A 20,249-nucleotide genomic window follows, 5' to 3' on the forward strand; every position below is an offset into this window, starting at 1 on the left:
TAGAACATTTGGGATATCATTATTCTGATCCTGATCAATATCTAACGTGTAGTATGTGCAATGTTTATGAACATATATCATTATATAGATTTAGAAATAGGAAATGTAGACTATGTTTTTATCTTCATAGATATAGATATGGTCACACTAGAAATCAATTCAGAGAGCATGTTTATAAGTATAATACTCAAGAACACATAGAAAAACAATAATCACTGTGTTTCCACCGATCTCAGTGTTTTTGACTGAGCTATTATTGTTCGCTTTCTTTCATATTTAGCAACCGCTAATAGTAGAAAAAGTCAACAAGCTTGGTTTAACATCGCATTACACTGCTTAGCAGATCGAATGAAAAGTGCATGTCATGCTAAAATGGCCACCGCCATTGACAAAGAAAGCCACCACCACTAACAGAATGAAAACAAGTGATAATTTCGAATATAAGATACCCTTAAAAATTAGCTAGTAAAGTGAGTATTTATTAAAATCTTTATTTAATTTTTAATAGATTATACAAATCATTCAATTTAATAGAAGGATTTAATTATTATTTTACTTTAAAACATGTAATTACTTGGGAAATGATAACCAATTTTAAGTTAAAAATCATGTGAGAATATTCTAGAAAAAGAATGTTCTAGAATAATTCTCCACGTGGGGACCTTTAATCTCCACGGCACTTTTTGGCTATTCATCATGAGTTTCACTTCACTACAAAAACTAGCGAAAAATTTTAAACAGTTTTCGTCATTTGACGAGACTTTAATAACTGGAGCTTTTATCATCCACTTCTTTATCTGAAGAGAATATAAACGAGTTGACTAATTTAACAACTCAAATGATTACATTTTGTAAGGAGAACAAACACAAACCCGACAACACCGCCGAACATGAAAGGGAGACTGGAAAACGAACTAAAACAGAACTCTTCCAGTTGTTACTCTCCAAGTTCAAGAAGGACCTACAACGTTACGAGCATCAGGAAACACTGGACAAGTTTGAAGTGAATGTGACGGAATATTTATCTTTCCACAGTAAACTCAGGAGTTCATTCAATATTGGTGAATTTGAGTCTTATCTCGCCACAGTCAATAACATGGAGGGAAAGCTGAATCGTTTATATCTACTGACAATTTCTGACAGACGATACATATGGGGGAAAGTGAAACAAGACCATCAAGAAAACAATAAGGATATTCCTTGGAAACAACTGCCGAACGATAAAGGATATTCCTACTCTACCATCCAGAGTTATATCAACTTAATTCTGGTGTAGATATCCTCTTCAGTTTTAGTTTTATGTTTGGTGGCTGGTTTAGTTTTATTAATATAATCATCTTCATCCAAATTATACACCCTCTCCGAGATTTCCCCCTTTTCAGACTTAAACATTTTCTCCAATAGTTCTTTATGTTTGAGATCGTATGATTGATGCCAGAATAAAGCCTTCTTTGATTCAAAGGATAGATTACAGACATCGCAGAAATTTATAACACTAGTATTAGTTGATTGAGACATGATGTATTTTTTAGGGAAATAATCAAAAAACAATTTTTCGAAAAATGAAAATGAAATGCGATAAGTGTATAAATGAGCCTTGGAGAGAATGTTGTAATAATTGTAAAGAATTAGAATATTCTTGTTATGTATGTAAAAATATGGTTAAGGTTAAAGATTATATAGAACATTTGGGATATCATTATTCTGATCCTGATCAATATCTAACGTTTAGTATGTGTAATGTTTATAAACATATATCATTATATAGATTTAGAAATAGGAATTGTAGACTATGTATTTATCTTCATAGATATAGATATGGTCACACTAGAAATCAATTCAGAGAGCATGTTTTTAAGTATAATAATCAAGAAGACATAGAAAAACACTAATAACTGTGTTTCCACCGATCTCAGTGTTTTTGACTGAGCTATTATTGTTCGCTTTCTTTCATTTTTAGCAACCGCTAATAGTATAAAAAGTCAACAAGCTTGGTTTAACATCGCATTACACTGCTTAGCAGATCGATTGAAAAGTGCATGTCATGCTAAAATGGCCGCCGCCATTGACAAAGAAAGCCACCACCACTAACAAAATGAAAACAAGTGAAAATTTCGAATATAAGATACCCTTAAAAATTAGCTAGTAAAGTGAGTATTTATTAAATTCTTTATGTAATTTTTAATAGATTATACAAATCATTCAATTTAATAGAAGGATTTAATTATTATTTTACTTTAAAACATGTAATTACTTGGGAAATGATAACCAATTTTAAGTTAAAAATCATGTGAGAATATTCTAGAAAAAGAATGTTCTAGAATAATTCTCCAAGTGGGGACCTTTAATCTCCACGGCACTTTTTGGCTATTCATCATGAGTTTCACTTCACTAAAAAAACTAGCGAAAAATTTTAAACAATTTTCGTCATTCGACGAGACTTTAATAACTGGAGCTTTATCATCCACTTCTTTATCTGAAGAGAATATAAACGAGTTGACTAATTTAACAACTCAAATGTTTACATTTTGTAAGGAGAACAAATACAAACCCGACAACACCGCCGAACATGAAAGTGAGACTGGAAAACGAACTAAAACAGAACTCGTCCAGTTGTTCCTCTCCAATTTCAAGAAGGATTTACTACGTTACGAGCAGCAGGAAACACTGGACAAGTTTGAAGTGAATGTGCCGGAATATTTATCATTCCACAGTAAACTCAGGAGTTCATTCAATATTGGTGAATTTGAGTCTTATCTCGCCACAGTCAATAACATGGAGGGAAAGCTGAATCGTTTATATCTACTGACAATTTCTGACAGAGGATACATATTGGGGAAAGTGAAACAAGACCATCAAGAAAACAATAAGGATATTCCTTGGAAACAACTGCTGAACGATAAAGGATATTCCTACTCTACCATCCAGAGTTATATCAACTTAATTCTGGTGTAGAGATCCTCTTCAATTTTAGTTTTAGGTTTGGTGGCTGGTTTAGTTTTAATAATATAATCATCTTCATCCAAATTATACAGCCTCTCCGAGATTTCCCCTTCTTCAGACTCAAACATTTTCTCCAATAGTTCCTTATGTTTGAGATCGTATGATTGATGCCTGTAAAAAGCCTTCTTTGATTCAAAGGATAGATTACAGACATCGCAGAAATTTATAGCACTAGTATTAGTTGATTGAGACATGATGTATTTTTTAGGGAAATAATCAAAAAACAATTTTTCGAAAAATGAAAATGAAATGCGATAAGTGTATAAATGAACCTTGGAAAGAATGTTGTAATAATTGTAAAGAATTAGAATATTCTTGTTATGTATGCAAAAATATGGTTAAGGTTAAAGATTATGTAGAACATTTGGGATATCATTATTCTGATCCTGATCAATATCTAACGTGTAGTATGTGTAATGTTTATAAACATATATCATTATATAGATTTAGAAAAAGGAAATGTAGACTATGTATTTATCTTCATAGATATAGATATGGTCACACTAGAAATCAATTCAGAGAGCATGTTTTTAAGTATAATATTCAAGAAGACATAGAAAAACGCTAATCACTGTGTTTCCACCGATCTCAGTGTTTTTGACTGAGCTATTATTGTTCGCTTTCTTTCATATTTAGCAACCGCTAATAGTATAAAAAGTCAACAAGCTTGGTTTAACATCGCATTACACTGCTTAGCAGATCGAATGAAAAGTGCATGTCATGCTAAAATGGCCACCGCCATTGACAAAGAAAGCCACCACCACTAACAGAATGAAAACAAGCGAAAATTTCGAATATAACATACCCTTAAAAATTAGCTAGTAAAGTGAGTATTTATTAAAATCTTTATTTAATTTTTAATAGATTATACAAATCATTCAATTTAATAGAAGGATTTAATTATTATTTTACTTTAAAACATGTAATTACTTGGGAAATGATAACCAATTTTAAGTTAAAAGTCATGTGAGAATATTCTGGAAAAAGAATGTTCTAGAATAATTCTCCACGTGGGGACCTTTAATCTCCACGGCACTTTTTGGCTATTCATCATCATTTTCACTTCACTACAAAAACTAGCGAAAAATTTTTAACAATTTTCGTCATTTGACGAGACTTTAATAACTGGAGCTTTATCATCCACTTCTTTATCTGAAGAGAATATAAACGAGTTGACTAATTTAACAACTCAAATGATTACATTTTGTAAGGAGAACAAATACAAACCCAACAACACCGCCGAACATGAAAGTGAGACTGGAAAACGAACTAAAACAGAACTCTTCCAGTTGTTCCTCTCCAAGTTCAAGAAGGACCTACTAAGTTACGAGCATCAGGAAACACTGGACAAGTTTGATGTGAATGTGCCGGAATATTTATCTTCCCACAGTAAACTCAGAAGTTCATTCAATATTGGTGAATTTGAGTCTTATCTCACCACAGTCAATAACAGGGAGGGAAGGCTGAATCGTTTATATCTACTGACAATTTCTGACAGAGGATACATATGGGGGAAAGTGAAACAAGACCGTCAAGAAAACAATAAGGATATTCCTTGGAAACAACTGCTGAACGATAAAGGATTTTCCTACTCTACCATCCAGAGTTATATCAACTTCTCTCAGGCGTGTGAAAGCTATCCGAGAACCCAGTCTCAACAGACTACTACTCAGAATGGAAAAAGTTCCTAACAATGTTTTTGGCAGAAGTTCAGAAGGATAGCCTGCTACAATCTAGGTGCTTGACAGAACTACAATTTTCATAAATGATAAATGAGTGATTGTTTATTCAGAAATATATTTAATATTAATATTGATATCGATATCCCTAAAAATGATACATTAATATTGTTCAGTCAGCTTAATATTAGACTTCAGTCAGCCTAAAAATTAAAATTAAAAGTGCTCAAGCATTCTGTAGTTGCACCCTCCCCCACAGTTGCCATTAAGAAAGGTCGAGCAGTACTGCCGTAGCGTGGTAAAGGCGAGTCAACCTTTTATCAAGACCTCCCAAGACTCGGCTCAAAAATGTAACCAGGTACATAGAATCACTCAGTTAAACATCATAGATCAATCGTCTCCTGGTTAAAGTCAAAAATTTTAAAGAAACTTAATTCTTGTTATCCTGTTCTAAGCAATTTTGAGTTATTTTCAGTCCCTCCGATTCTATTGAAAAAAAAACTTTGTGAGATGATTAACCTGATTTATTTCAGTATAGTTTGCCGTATTAGATATGAAATTAGGCTTAAATCTAGTTTTGAGAATTTTTGGATATTAGTGTATGAATTGCATAAATTATACTAGCTATGTACATTTTTGTACACAATTGTGCGCGTAGTATGTCTTTATAGTGGTGAATATAGTAGTGGATAAAACAAGAGATTCAACAAACAGTAAAATTTGGCCCGACTCGACATGCGCGATTAGCGTTAGGAGAAAGGGACAAATTTTACTGGTGGTTGAATCCCTTGTTTTATCCACTACTCTTGTAAGCTAACCTCTGGACATTGTTTTGCTCATTGATCAACAACTAGTTAGCACTGTTTGAGAGGCAGAAATTATCTTCATTTCTTCTTTTGGTTGTTGAAGATAACTTGTCATCTAACGAAACCTTTAGTTTCTGCTACTTAGATAAAATTATGAGAGGTTCTAAGATTGTAGGGTTGGACTCTATTCAATACGTTATACTGAGGATGCCCATTTTTTCACCTTATTTGTATCTTTTCATTAAACAAAAAAACATGTTTAAACTCTATTTAGTTATGGCTTTAGATAGCGTCTAGAAACTGATAACAAGCATTTCTGAGGTGAACATAGCAAAATCCGCAATATTGAATATCTAATGAAAACTACAATTTTTAGTAATTAAGAATAGGGCGAGCACTGAAAACGTTAATAGCTTATGGGTAATCAAAATATAAATGTTTTTTACAGAAACTGAAGTAATTAAAATTCCGTTTATTTTCAATCGATTCAATTTATTCACAGTTTTGAGGCCAAACAGAAATCAAAAAGATAGTGAAAACAATCATCAACAAATTTGCCATTTGACTGTATACTGTTATATGCTTCAATTTTGAACATTCTTGAACTTGGAAGGAAAATCATCAATGTTTTACACATTTATATCTAAGTTTAAAGTACTAAGGTTTGAACTCATATACATACAAGGCGGCTCGGTAATGTGCGATCGCACATAAGGTTCCGACCCAGCTCATCTACAATTTTGGCTTGATTGTCTACCAAAATGAGGAACATAGAAAAACCCAAAAATTCAAGTATTTTAGAAAAAAATGGTGTATGAACGAAAAGGAAGTCTCCAAAGCAAATAACTGAGTAAAAACGGCGCATTAGATTGATGAGATGTGCAAATATTCAGAAAACGAGTCAAGACGAACAGCAAAATCAAACAACAGCAAAAACAAAAAATAATTACATCAAAAACTTCATGTCCGTTTTAAAAAACGAAATTTAATAACAATGTCAAAATACCGTCAGATAAAACTGATATTAAACCAAAATAACTTGCCATTCACCAGAAAAGATAAGGGAGTAGTAGAAAAAAGGCTTAGTAACAATTAGACAGTAAAGAACAAAAACAGTAAAGTTGAAAAATTCGCTTATTTTTTTTTAAAAACAATTAATTTCCAAATAATGAAAACCATTAGATATCAAATAAAATATCCCATAGGTGTACGGTTACCAATGCTTCCATAGAAGGAATTAAGAGCTGCCGGTATTCATTTTTGTACGCGGTTACAAAAAGAACATCCAGACAACGAACAGAAAATCAAAAAAAAAACTTGGCAGAAAACGCTTTCAAAACCGTAAAGCCATACGATGGCCATCAAAATGTGTTCAATTGCACTATCTGCAACCACCGATAATGTATTATGTGACCTCTCATAAATGAAGCAAGGTAACAAGTAGACAAAAACGGAAAACAAAATGCAAAATTAGGTAACCAAAAAATTTCCAAAGACATGAACGCCATTAATTAGCATAAAAAAATTAATTAGGTTCGTATAATTTTCCAAAAGAAGCCCATGAGAATTGCAATTATCCAGAATATGCCTTATGTTGACAAAAAGAACGTCAACCATGACAAAAATCAAAAATTAATTTTTTTTCGTGTGGAAGCCCGTAAAGTCAATGAATTCCTTAAAAACATTAGATTGTGCAACAATAATCCCCTATTGAAACCTTCCTTTGACAACATTAATGTCATAATTGGGCTGTAATTAGCGAGATTAGATAACAACCGGAAAATAAAAGGAACAAAATTGCAAAGTTGAAGTGTTTTTTTTTTAATTTGGAAAACAATTGTTTTCAGAGTCATGAAAAATATCAGCTATCTACTAAAATTAGAATATCGTCTCATCTATTCTTCCATGAAAAGGCAATGAAACCGGGTCATTGTACAGTAAAATTTCAAACTACTAAAAAGACAATGTAAAAACGGCAGTTGAAGACAATTTTAAAAAATCAATTAAATTCTTCGAGAAAGTAGTGTCGAAGCCGTTAAAATCATAATCTATATCTTCAAGCATTTTAATTATATCAATTTTGTTTTATTTTGAAAGTCAATAATGTGATATATGAACTGTCAATAACGTGATAATGTGACAAAACTAGAAAACGTGAAAAATGGGCAAATACCTAAAAATTAAGAAAATTTGAAATCTAGTTGCTTCAAAGCCAGTAGCCATAACTTAAGGCGTAAAACCGCAATAAAGATTGAATTTGAATTCAATAGAAAGATGAAGCATTTTTTAATTGCTGACAATAAGCTGCAAGTTGACCAAAGAATGAGAAAAATAGAAACAAAAGTTCAATAAGTCATTATTTATTTGAAAACCAAATACTTTTAAAAGTCAAAACGACCATAAGCTTTCAAGTTCTAAACTAGATACAATAATTTTCGAGTGAATTAGGAAACCCATTGGAACTATCATTAGTGAGCCTTTTTTGAATTGTAATGTTATTTAATTATTGTAGAAGAGAACAAATTTTTTTTATAAAAAAGACCGACCGTTCACAACCCGAATTATTTCTGCATTATGCCAGTCCAAGATTGGTCCAAAAGTAGTCCTGCTAATGCTGTTTGTTCTTTAAGAACACTTAATTATTCGAATGCTATAGATATTTATTTTTTGTCCGTTAAAAAATCCGATATAGATATGCTGCGTTTTTGATAATCAACGACTAAATTTAGCAAAAAACGGCGAAGATTTAATTAAAGAGCACTCTTAACGGAATTTGAAGTAAAAACAGCCCCCTTTCGGGTCTAAGAAAATTTTGTTAGTGGTGTTTGGGTCTGTACTTCCTATAAATTCAATCCAAATGGACTAGAGAAACTTATGACGTGCTGTTTTTGAAGAAAAAGTCTTAATTTTGAAATAATTAGCCAGAATTTTTGACATAAAAATAATAAAAATAGCCTACAATAATCTTTTGGTTTTTTTTTTGTTTTTACAAATAAAAAATGGCAACACTTTGAAAAAAACTTAACAAATTTTTGCAAAATTGACGAAGTTTCATTCCAAAGTTCCGAAAAAAGTGAATAAAATCTCACCGGAATTCACACTATTTTCTCAAAATTTAAACCTCTATAACTCCCTGTAAAAAACGAAAATTAAAAAAATCTTTTTAATTCCATATTCTACGCTGGAAAAGCTTTCTGATGATACCAGTCTCAACTCTCTACGATGATTATACCCATAGGTCAAAATTGACTGAACAAAGAAAAACCCGTTTGAGTATATAGTTCCTTCCCCCTCAACAAGGGTCGGAACAATAAAAGCTGAAGACCATTTTCAAAAATTCTCCAACAGAATTTAACGTATCTAAAAATTCGCTTTGTCTGGCTTTCAAAAAAAAGAATGCGATGCAAAAAAACTTTTGCAGACTTTACGGAAAAGTTACACGCTTTAGAAATTGAAGTTAAAAAGTCTATACTATGAGATGAAATAACATTTTGAATCCTCGATCGATATGTTGAATATTCGGTATGTTTTTGTTGGATTCAAATACAAAATTTTTTAAATGAATCATTAAATTTAGAAGTTTTCAGCGGTTTAATATACTTTTAAAGCAGCAGCCTATTTCTTGTAGGTTCAAAGGTTTATCGTAGCTTTCTGATAATATGACTAAGAGAGAAAAGCGTTTGTAAAAAGATGATTGCTTAAAAATGCACAACGCAAAACCAAATTTTTTCTATCGAATGACCATTGTTGACTTTTTCTGTTGTGACAAAGCTTCGGAAAAACAGCAAAGATAAATGATGGTCTCTTTTTGTTGTCGTTCATCTTCCTGGCATGAAAAAATTAAAACTCTATAAGTGAATCTTTGGTTTCCTAGTTGAGGTAGTTTATATTTTCATTTTCTCAAAGTTTTACATTTTTTTAAACTGAAGTTGGACAGAACTGAAGTTGTGTTATAAAATATTCATATTCAAAAAAAGAGCGATTACATGTCGATTATTATTTAAATTCTTATGAAAATTGTTGGGGTTATTTCATTACGAGTGATTTTGTAAATTTGGTTCTCAAAACGAAATAGTTTGTATCAAAAAAAGGAAATCTTTGAAAAAAGGTTGCAGCTTTTTCCTAGTTTTGTTTATCTTTGAATTCTTTACCTTACGTTTGCAATCAGACCCTTGGAAAATCAGCGCTCTTTTTTTAATATGAATATTTTATAACAAAATTTGAAATTTTACATTGTCAAAGCTTCCAAAAAGTCTCTTCTGGTGATTTTTCATGTTTAACAGGAGAATAATTCACTGCCGAAAAATATATATTTGGAAAGCAAAACTGACAGACAATTCAATAACGACAAACTACTTAAATAACTTTGCACGCACTCGTAGCAAATGTCACCCGTATACAGATCAAAACCAAAATTGGTGAAATCATTTTTGTCAGATAATTTTGTTACTGGAGAGTTATCGCAATAAAGAACCGTTGTTTGGAACTCAGATTAGATTTTAAATGATTGTGGTGTATGAACCTATGCCGCCTAAAAGATATCACCTGCGGATCTGAACCAAGTCAGAACATCTGAAAACTTTTTGCTTCTTATGTGCAAATGTTTTAAATGGGTTTCTTTCAGAACAAATTTCAAAGCAATACCGAATTCAAAGCAAAAGAATAACAAAAGCTGAGTCAAGTGAGAAATTCTAAAGGTTTGTCTCGAAGGTTTGTCCCTTTGATCGATTTGCTTGCATCTTTGGTATAAAAGCCATCGGCTTTGTCTACGAAAAATTAGTTCTGTTTCAGATAGCGCTTTTAAGGGATTTCAATGGGCATTCGGCTATTAAACCTGAAAGCTGAAATCTGCCCTCTCATTTGCCATTTAAAGCTAGACACAAAGGATTAAAATTACACAAATATTAAAGTTTACTGTTTACTCTTATTATTATTGTTAATATTATATGTTTATTATTGTTATTTTTATTTTTATCAGTTTTATAAATATTATTATCACTAATATTATACCAAATACTTTAGTTAAAACCATCAGTATTATTAAAGTTTTCATTATTGTTAGTACTTTATTACTATTATCGTTATTAATATTATTACCATTATTAATATTACTGTTATTATTATTATTATTATTATTATTATTTTTTTATAATTTTTATTATTATTATTATTATTATTATTATTAATAATATTATTATTAGTATTATTATTATTATTATTATTATTATTATTATTATTATTATTATTATTATTATTATTATTATTACTATTATTATTATTATTATTATTATTGTTATTATTATTATTATTATTATTATTATTATTATTATTATTATTATTATTATTATTATTATTATTATTATTACTATTATTATTATTATTATTATTATTATTATTATTATTATTATTATTATTATTATTATTATTATTATTATTATTATTATTATTATTATTATTATTATTATTATTATTATTATTATTATTATTATTATTATTATTATTATTATTATTATTATTATTATTATTATTATTATTATTATTATTATTATTATTGTTATTATTATTATTATTATTATTATTATTATTATTATTATTATTATTGTTTTGGAGGAATTCCAGAAGGAACACCAAGTGGTCATGTTTTGATAGACACTCAATCCCTAGGGATTGCAACCAAGCATTTAAACCTACTACTATAAACACTCTTAAAACTATACGTAGATATATTTACCATTTGTTGCATTTGTTCATTAATGCTTCAGTTCTCCGGAACATTTTCTGCTTCTTTAGTTAACATGTACTGTCTGGTAACTAAATTAAGTTCAGTCTAACGCTCGCCGCTTTAGAAAAAGGGTGCGTGACAACAAGAGAAAATCAGTTCAAGTTCAGTTGAAAGTAAATCGAAAAACTTCGAAATAGAGTATTTAACCGCCAGTGTTTTCTCCAGGGATCAGCACAACATGGCGCAGTCGCTAAAGTCTCCTTTTGGCGTCCCATTATAATGGGAATCCGGCGCCAACCCCCCTTAGGAGTGGCCGTCATGGCTGTCCACGTTTAAACTGGCAGTCATGGCAAAGGAAAATCTACACGTAGACCAACTACTACGACAAAGCCCACGGTAGCGGAACTCTTTTACGCCACAGTCCCATCATATGAAGAAGTAATAGAGGGAGCGAACGAAGAAGAAACTCGCAAAAGACAATTTCGTAATGAAAGACGCCGCGTAGACTGGGAAAACGATTGCAGAGCAATCCGCAACCGGGGACCAATGATAGATCGCTACAACTGGGATGAAGCAGATAACAAGGTAAAAAGCCTTGTGTATCTGTCCCTCGGAACAGAAGCAAGCCGAATCTACCATCAACGTAATCCCCACACACTAACTGATAGATGTTCCACAAACGAGCTCATGTACGAGTTAGGAATAACATTCACACGACCAAGAAACATAACATTTGATCGCTTCCAGCTGATCACAGTACAACAAAACTCCAACGAGAATCTCGATACGTTCTTCAGCAGATTACGCGAACTCGGCTCTAAAGCAGCCCTAGGAAATGTCAAAGAAGGTTTAATGAAAGATTTTTTTATGCGAGAATGAACAAGAATGCGAAAATCAACAACTCCGCAATTCAGATGGAGCTGCTTTCCGAATTTCGCACAGCTGCCCCAGTGTTCAATTTTGACCTCTTTAGAAAAAGGGCGCGTGACAACAAGAGAAAATCAGTTCAAGTTCAGTTGAAAGTAAATCGAAAAACTTCGAAATAGAGTATTTAACCGCCAGTGTTTTCTCCAGGGATCAGCACAACATGGCGCAGTCGCTAAAGTCTCCTTTTGGCGTCCGATTATAATGGGAATCCGGCGCCAACCCCCCTTAGGAGTGGCCGTCATGGCTGTCCACGTTTAAACTGGCAGTCATGGCAAAGGAAAATCTACACGTAGACCAACTACTACGACAAAGCCCACGGTAGCGGAATTCGTTTACCCCACAGTCCCATCATATGAAGAAGTAATAGAGGGAGCGAAGGAAGAAGAAACTCGCAAAAGACAATTTCGTAATGAAAGACGCCGCGTAGACTGGGAAAACGATTGCAGAGCAATCCGCAACCGGGGACCAATGATAGATCGCTACAACTGGGATGAAGCAGATATCAAGGTAAAAAGCCTTGTGTATCTGTCCCTCGGAACAGAAGCAAGCCGAATCTACCATCAACGTAATCCCCACACACTAACTGATTGATGTTCCACAAACGAGCTCATCTACGAGTTAGGAATAACATTCACACGACCAAGAAATATAACATTTGATCGCTTCCAGCTGATCACAGTACAACAAAACTCTAACGAGAATCTCGATACGTTCTTCAGCAGATTACGCGAACATGGTTCTAAAGCAGCCCTAGGAAATGTCAAAGAAGGTTTAATAAAAGATTTTTTTATGCGAGAATGAACAAGAATGCGAAAATGAACAACTCCGCAATTCAGATGGAGCTGCTTTCCGAAGTTCGCACAGCTGCTCAGGTGTTAAATTTTGACCTCTCACGCGAGAGAGGCCAGGCAAACAAAAGAAAGATTTTACGCGCTAATCCATCCAATTGGAACCAAGTAAACGCAACAACACAACAAAATAGCCGCCCTCAAACGCGACCACAAACAGACGTTCAACGACAACAAACAACACAAGAAACACAACCATGTTGGAGATTTGGAGCCGTTTTTACACAAGGACACGATTTTAACTGTCCAGCAAAACAAGCACATTGTAACATCTGTAAAAAGATGTGACATTTTGCAAAACTATGTCGGTCGAAAATGCCAGAACGACCAAGACCACGACCATCCCAACGACCTCCACAATAAACATACAACCAATCCCCAGGGAGTAATCAAAGAAGACGTGTACGACACGTCACCGAACAAAGCCAAGAGGTAAACCAAGCAATCACAGAGGACAACGCGGAATCAATAGACGTAGAAGCAACACTCTACTTAAAAGAACTAACAGAAGACTGGGCAAATATAAACCTGGTACAACCATAAGCATTTCGCCGAGTAAGAAACATCATTGTGAACAAGGAACAAAATGATGAAATCTGGGTGCAAACGACTTGCAACAACTCGGAAAAGATAGACTGGCTCGCAGATACAGAAACAGCTCGGAGTTTCATCAACCCCACAACGGCCAACAAATTCATGACGCAAAATCCCAACGTCAGAATCGAAAAATATAACGAGAACAAACGCTATAGATGCTTTAACAATAAAGAAAAAAGATCAAAGGGGTAATCCATACGGAAATCACATCCGGGTGTTGGTGCGCAAAGAGATGCCCAATCCTCATAGTGGAACAAAACACGAATAATTTGATGGGACGCGACGTACTGCCAAAACTGGGAGTCAGCTTACAAAAAAAAACAAAACAACCATGTTAGCAAATTCACCATATTTCAGATGTCGAAACCGGGAAAACTATAATAAAATTGGATATTTAAAAAATATCCCAATCTATGCACACGGATCCAAAAATCACATAGCAAAATCACTATTCCGAGAAAATCTTTATCCTAATCAACAAAAATGCAGAAGAGTCCCACTGCACTTATTAGAGAAGGTAGAACAAGAATTAGACAAATTCATCAAGGACAGACAAATAGTGCGATTGGAAAAATGCCCGGACGATGTTTTCATTAGCTCGGTGGTCATTACGGCAAAATAGGACAAATCAGTAAAACTAGCTTTAGATTCGAAGAAACTAAACAAAGCAATACATAAAAACAAATACCAAATGCAAAGCATAGATCACCTAATGGATGCAGTAGCATTACATATTTCAGAAAGGTAAAAGCATCCCCAGGGATGTACTGGTTCTCGAAAATTGACCCAAAATACGCCTACAGCCAGATCCCCCTAGATGAATCAATAGCCAAACAATGTAACTTTAGTATTCTGGGAGGCAGGGCTACTGGAACATGTAGGTTCATAAATGGTTTTTTATGGTCTAACGGATATGCCGGCAACGTTCCAAAAAACAATTGACAAAACATTAGACGGTATAAATTCGAAATTTGCAATTTTGGACGATATTCTGGTCATTACCAAGAGATCTTTGAATGAACAAGAAAATGAATTAGATAAAATACTCGCAATATTGGATAAAGAAAACCTCGCAATAAACCTACAAAAATGCGAATTCGCCAAAAACATGATCGAATGGCTAGGCTTCAAAATAACTTCCCAGGGAACAACACCGTTAATCACAAAAACCGAAGCCATAATGAAACTAGAACACCCCCAAAACATTAAAACATCTACGGTCATTCATGGGAAGCATACATCACCTGATAAAATTGATCTCGAAATTAGCAGAACTAACAAAACCACTCAGACCAATTCTGAAAAAACAAGATAACAAAAACAAACGTCTCAATTGGAACGAAATTCATTCACAAGTTTTCGAAAACATAAAACAAAAAATAAAACAAATTATCGAAAACAAGCATTTCGATACAACAAAAGAAACATGCATCAAATGCGACGCTAGCAATAAAGTTCTCGGTACCAGTATTGAACAAAAACATGACAATGTATGGCGCACCATAGCCTTCGCAAGCAGATTCCTAAATAATTACGAATCCCGTTACAGTACAAACGAATTAGAACTTTTAGCCGTTGTTTGGGCCTTCGAACACTTTAAACACTATCTACGCGGGCAAGAATTTAAACTATTAGCCGACCATCAGGCGCTTCTTTCAGCTTTATAGGAAAACAGAGGCAATATAACATACCAAAGTCGCCTAACACGATGGGTCGATAGGCTACTCCCATTTAACTTTACAATCGAATATGTCCCAAGGAAGGACATGGGGTTTGCTGATTACTTAAGCAGGAACCCATCGCAACCTATCTCGCCACCTTCGAGCGACGACACACAATTCATAACAAACACAATTAACAATTTCAAGTATATTCTGCTAAACGATACAATTGAAAAAATGAACGCAGACAAATACCAAACAAGTAATGACGTCATACATAGCAAAGCGCATACAGCACAGAAAACGAACGCTTTTCGTAAAACTTGTAACATAATTCAATCGCTCGCTTACATTACAACTTATAAATTTTCTAACCCAATTAATCCAATCCAATCCAATCCATTTAACTCATCAATATACAAATCTTCTATCGAATCTTCTACCAAATCTTCTAATTAAAAATTTTCCATCAAATCCTCTAATTGCAAAAATTCTTTATCAAATTATAAATCATCTAAAATTAATCCTATACAGTCAAAATCCAATCCCCCAATTCCACATTCCCCAGACACTACGCTTAACCCAGCTAATTTTTCAATTACTACTCCATATTCTATTTTCCAAAAAGTTTTCGTAACAACCAGAAGCAATCCAAAAGTTGAAAACTTTTTGCAACCCATTTAAAAAACGAAAAAAGAGCCCCGGATAAACCTAAAATGACCAGTACGTTGAAAACATTTACATCAACTAGCACTCAAACGGAGGGGACGTCGAATAAAGGCCTAGGCAGAGCCCCACCGAGAGATGACCCAAACATTACAATCTATCCCCTAGGCAAGGAAACAAACATGCCTCAGTAAAGGAAAAACCTCTGCCAGGTGTTTGGAGAAGAATTCCTAGCAGAAGCGACACAAAGGGTCAAACATTTAGCCCCAATTATTAAACTCATTAGAGATCGCTATTGAAACACGCTGAAATCCGTTAGCCCTTACTTTTATTCCCTCAGACGTGACCTATCGGTCACTCCATCGGGATGCATATTATATGACAATCGATTAATGGTTCCAAAATTATTGAAGCAACTCGCTCCTCCAGACCCACCTGGGACAATTAGGAATGCTGCGCTTAGCGGACCTAATATGGTTCCCCTGCATCCATCGAGACGTGACATACAAAGCTCAATCATGCCCGGACTGCATTAAGAGCGGTAAAATTTTAAAAGCAATTCAAAACAAATCACAATTAGGTGAACTACCAAAATTAAGCGAACCTAACGAAGAAATCCAAATGGATTTCGCTGGTCCCTTAACATTCCGTGAACATAAGGACGACTATTATATATTAGTCACAGTTGACCGTCTCACAATTTACCCTCACGCACAAGTGTAAAAAAACTGTGATACGGAAACGGCGCTTAAATACCTTGAGGAACCCTGTAACTTTCACGGCATGCCACGTTCTATAAGATGTGATCAATCACAAGCTTTTAAAGCGCGGGAATTCGAAGTATATTGTAAAGATAAAAGTATCAAACTAATACTAGCTCCGGCAGGTGATCATAGAGAAACAGGAATGGTAGAACGCCTCATCCAAACGATCAAACGCCGAATAGCAATAAAGCAGTCAGACCCACTATGGTCTAACGCCGACTTAGCCCAAATTGTAACGAAAAAAAAATCCAATCTATAAGATTTATTCCTAACTCTCTCACAAAAATAAAACCATTTGAGGCACACTTCGGACGGCCACCTAACACAGAGCTATCGAATATCATAATATAACCACACAAAACAAGGTTAACGTATAACAAAATTCGATCCTTTGTTTCAGACAAAATGAAACTGAAACATCCAGCACTCCCCAGGGAAGCAATTTGGGATCTTGAAGAAGATTCAGAACCGGAATAAGATATCCAGTACAAGGATGAAGAGCCATCACACAGTGCCGTCCCGAGGGCATTATGGGACACCTCAGATTCAGAGAACGCGCCGCTGCTCAGTCACACGCGCGTTCCTGGTAGGTTTACTCCATCTAAACTACAAATAACGTTTGGTGATAAAACATCAACAATCATTTACAACAAGAAAAATAAAGCTAGAAAAACTATAGCACGTTAGACTAATCCGTCAACTCGAGGATTCTTAAAACCACAATGGAGAATTATTCCAGATGGAGCAATAACTAATTATTCACCCCAAACTATAACACTCGACACAAATAATAGAAAAAACACAGTCATTAGAAAAAGCGACCTAGCAATCGTAACGCAAACACTCCCAAAACCATCGGAAACAATCACTAATAACAAACCACGACTAATACATATGGTTGCTTGCAAAACATTTAAAGAATATCACAGTAACCAACGTAAACTAAGACGATTCTATTTAGAAGAGCAAGCTGTAAGAGCCGCCCTGACCATAACAAGCCGACCGAACCCGGTGAACAGAGAATCCACGGGGCTACTCGGAATTGCAAAACATGGCAAAAGCCAATCAAAGAAAACAGGCCAAAAAAAACAAAAGCTAAGCCCAACCGAAAGGCAGAAACGAAAAGGCTGACAACAACAGGGCAACTACCTTCGCACAAAAATCAAAGGAAGCCGCTCTAAAACATAGCCAATAAACAAGATCGGAGAAGAGAAAACTTTTGTACTCTAGTTCATCAGAGAACAAATATTGCGCCAAAGCAATCCCCAGCAAAATACAACCATCCTCAAAAAAAAACGTTCAACATCCGGGAAAGCCCCGCGGGACCCACCTTCAAGATATCAGCATACTCAGATGCAAATGACTTCATGAACCCTCCATCAGACCCATCAACAATCCCAAGTGAAGCCAAAACTGGGCATCAGCTTACAAAAAAAAACAAAACAACCATGTTAGCAAATTCACCATATTTCAGATGTCGAAACCGGGAAAACTATAATAAAATAGGATATTTAAAAAATATCCCAATCTATCACATAGCAAAATCACTATTCCGAGAAAATCATTATCCTAATCAACAAAAATGCAGAAGAGTCCCACTGCACTTATTAGAGAAGGTGAAACAAGAATTAGACAAATTAATCAAGGACAGACAAATAGTGCGATTGGAAAAATGCCCGGACGATGTTTTCATTAGCCCGGTGGTCATTACGGCAAAATAGGACAAATCAGTAAAACTAGCTTTAGATTCGAAGAAACTAAACAAAGCAATACATAAAAACAAATACCAAATGCAAAGCATAGATCACCTAATCGATGCAGTAGCATTTAATATTTCAGAAAGAAAAGCATCCCCAGGGATGTACTGGTTCTCGAAAATTGACCCAAAATACGCCTACAGCCAGATCCCCCTAGATGAATCAATAGCCAAACAATGTAACTTTAGTATTCTGGGAGGCAGGGCTACTGGAACATGTAGGTTCATAAATAGTTTTTTATGGTCTAACGGATATGCCGGCAACGTTCCAAAAAACAATTGACAAAACATTAGACGGTATAAATTCGAAATTTGCAATTTTGGACGATATTCTGGTCATTACCAAGAGATCTTTGAATGAACAAGAAAATGAATTAGATAAAATACTCGCAATATTGGATAAAGAAAACCTCGCAATAAACCTACAAAAATGCGAATTCGCCAAAAACATGATCGAATGGCTAGGCTTCAAAATAACTTCCCAGGGAACAACACCGTTAATCACAAAAACCGAAGCCATAATGAAACTAGAACACCCCCAAAACATTAAAACATCTACGGTCATTCATGGGAAGCATACATCACCTGATAAAATTGATCTCGAAATTAGCAGAACTAACAGAACCACTCAGAACAATTCTGAAAAAACAAGATAACAAAAACAAACGTCTCAATTGGAACGAAATTCATTCACAAGTTTTCGAAAACATAAAACAAAAAATAAAACAAATTATCGAAAACAAACATTTCGATACAACAAAAGAAACATGCATCAAATGCGACGCTAGCAATAAAGTTCTCGGTACCAGTATTGAACAAAAACATGACAATGTATGGCGCACCATAGCCTTCGCAAGCAGATTCCTAAATAATTACGAATCACGTTACAGTACAAACGAACTAGAACTTTTAACCGTTGTTTGGACCTTCGAACACTTTAAACACTATCTACGCGGGCAAGAATTTAAACTATTAGCCGACCATCAGGCGCATCTTTCAGCTTTAAAGGAAAACAGAGGCAATATAACATACCAAAGTCGCCTAACACGATGGGTCGATAGGCTACTCCCATTTAACTTTACAATCGAATATGTCCCAAGGAAGGACATGGGGTTTGCTGATTACTTAAGCAGGAACCCATCGCAACCTATCTCGCCACCTTCGAGCGACGACACACAATTCATAACAAACACAATTAACAATTTCAAGTATATTCTGCTAAACGATACAATCGAAAAAATGAACGCAGACAAATACCAAACAAGTAATGAGGTCATACATAGCAAAGCGCATACAGCACAGAAAACGAACGCTTTTCGTAAAACTTGTAACATAATTCAGTCGCTCGCTTACATTACAACTTATAAATTTTCTAACCCAATTAATCCAATCCAATCCAATCCATTTAACTCATCAATTTACAAATCTTCTATCGAATCTTCTACCAAATCTTCTAATTAAAAATTTTCCATCAAATCCTCTAATTGCAAAAATTCTTTATCAAATTATAAATCATCTAAAATTAATCCTATACAGTCAAAATCCAATCCCCCAATTCCACATTCCCCAGACACTACGCTTAACCCAGCTAATTTTTCAATTACTACTCCATATTCTATTTTCCAAAAAGTTTTTGTAACAACCAGAAGCAATCCAAAAGTTGAAACCTTTTTGCAACCCATTTAAAAAACGAAAAAAGAGCCCCGGATAAACCTAAAATGACCAGTACGTTGAAAACATTTACATCAACTAGCACTCAAACGGAGGGGACGTCGAATAAAGGCCTAGGCAGAGCCCCACCGAGAGATGACCCAAACATT

General features: G+C 34.4%; 3 protein-coding genes across 5 annotated transcripts in view; 2 read left to right on the plus strand and 1 right to left on the minus strand.

Moving 5' to 3' along the window:
* Positions 1–9,979, minus strand: part of LOC142340823 (uncharacterized) — a 232,662-nt gene extending 222,683 nt beyond the window's left edge. For both annotated transcript variants that reach the window (XM_075391555.1, XM_075391554.1), the window contains exon 1: positions 9,865–9,979. In XM_075391555.1, the coding sequence (XP_075247670.1) occupies positions 9,865–9,916 (52 nt within the window). In that variant the 5' untranslated portion in view covers positions 9,917–9,979. The remainder of the gene's footprint in view (positions 1–9,864) is intronic.
* Positions 1–20,249, plus strand: part of LOC142341527 (eukaryotic translation initiation factor 4E-1A-like) — a 544,656-nt gene that overhangs the window by 467,926 nt on the left and 56,481 nt on the right. The gene's annotated exons all lie outside the window — the stretch shown is intronic.
* Positions 1–20,249, plus strand: part of LOC142341529 (persulfide dioxygenase ETHE1, mitochondrial-like) — a 520,203-nt gene that overhangs the window by 467,924 nt on the left and 32,030 nt on the right. The gene's annotated exons all lie outside the window — the stretch shown is intronic.

The sequence above is a fragment of the Convolutriloba macropyga genome, chromosome 6 (assembly GCF_964194025.1).
Source record: "Convolutriloba macropyga chromosome 6, txConMacr16.3, whole genome shotgun sequence".
Lineage (NCBI taxonomy): Eukaryota > Metazoa > Xenacoelomorpha > Acoela > Convolutidae > Convolutriloba > Convolutriloba macropyga.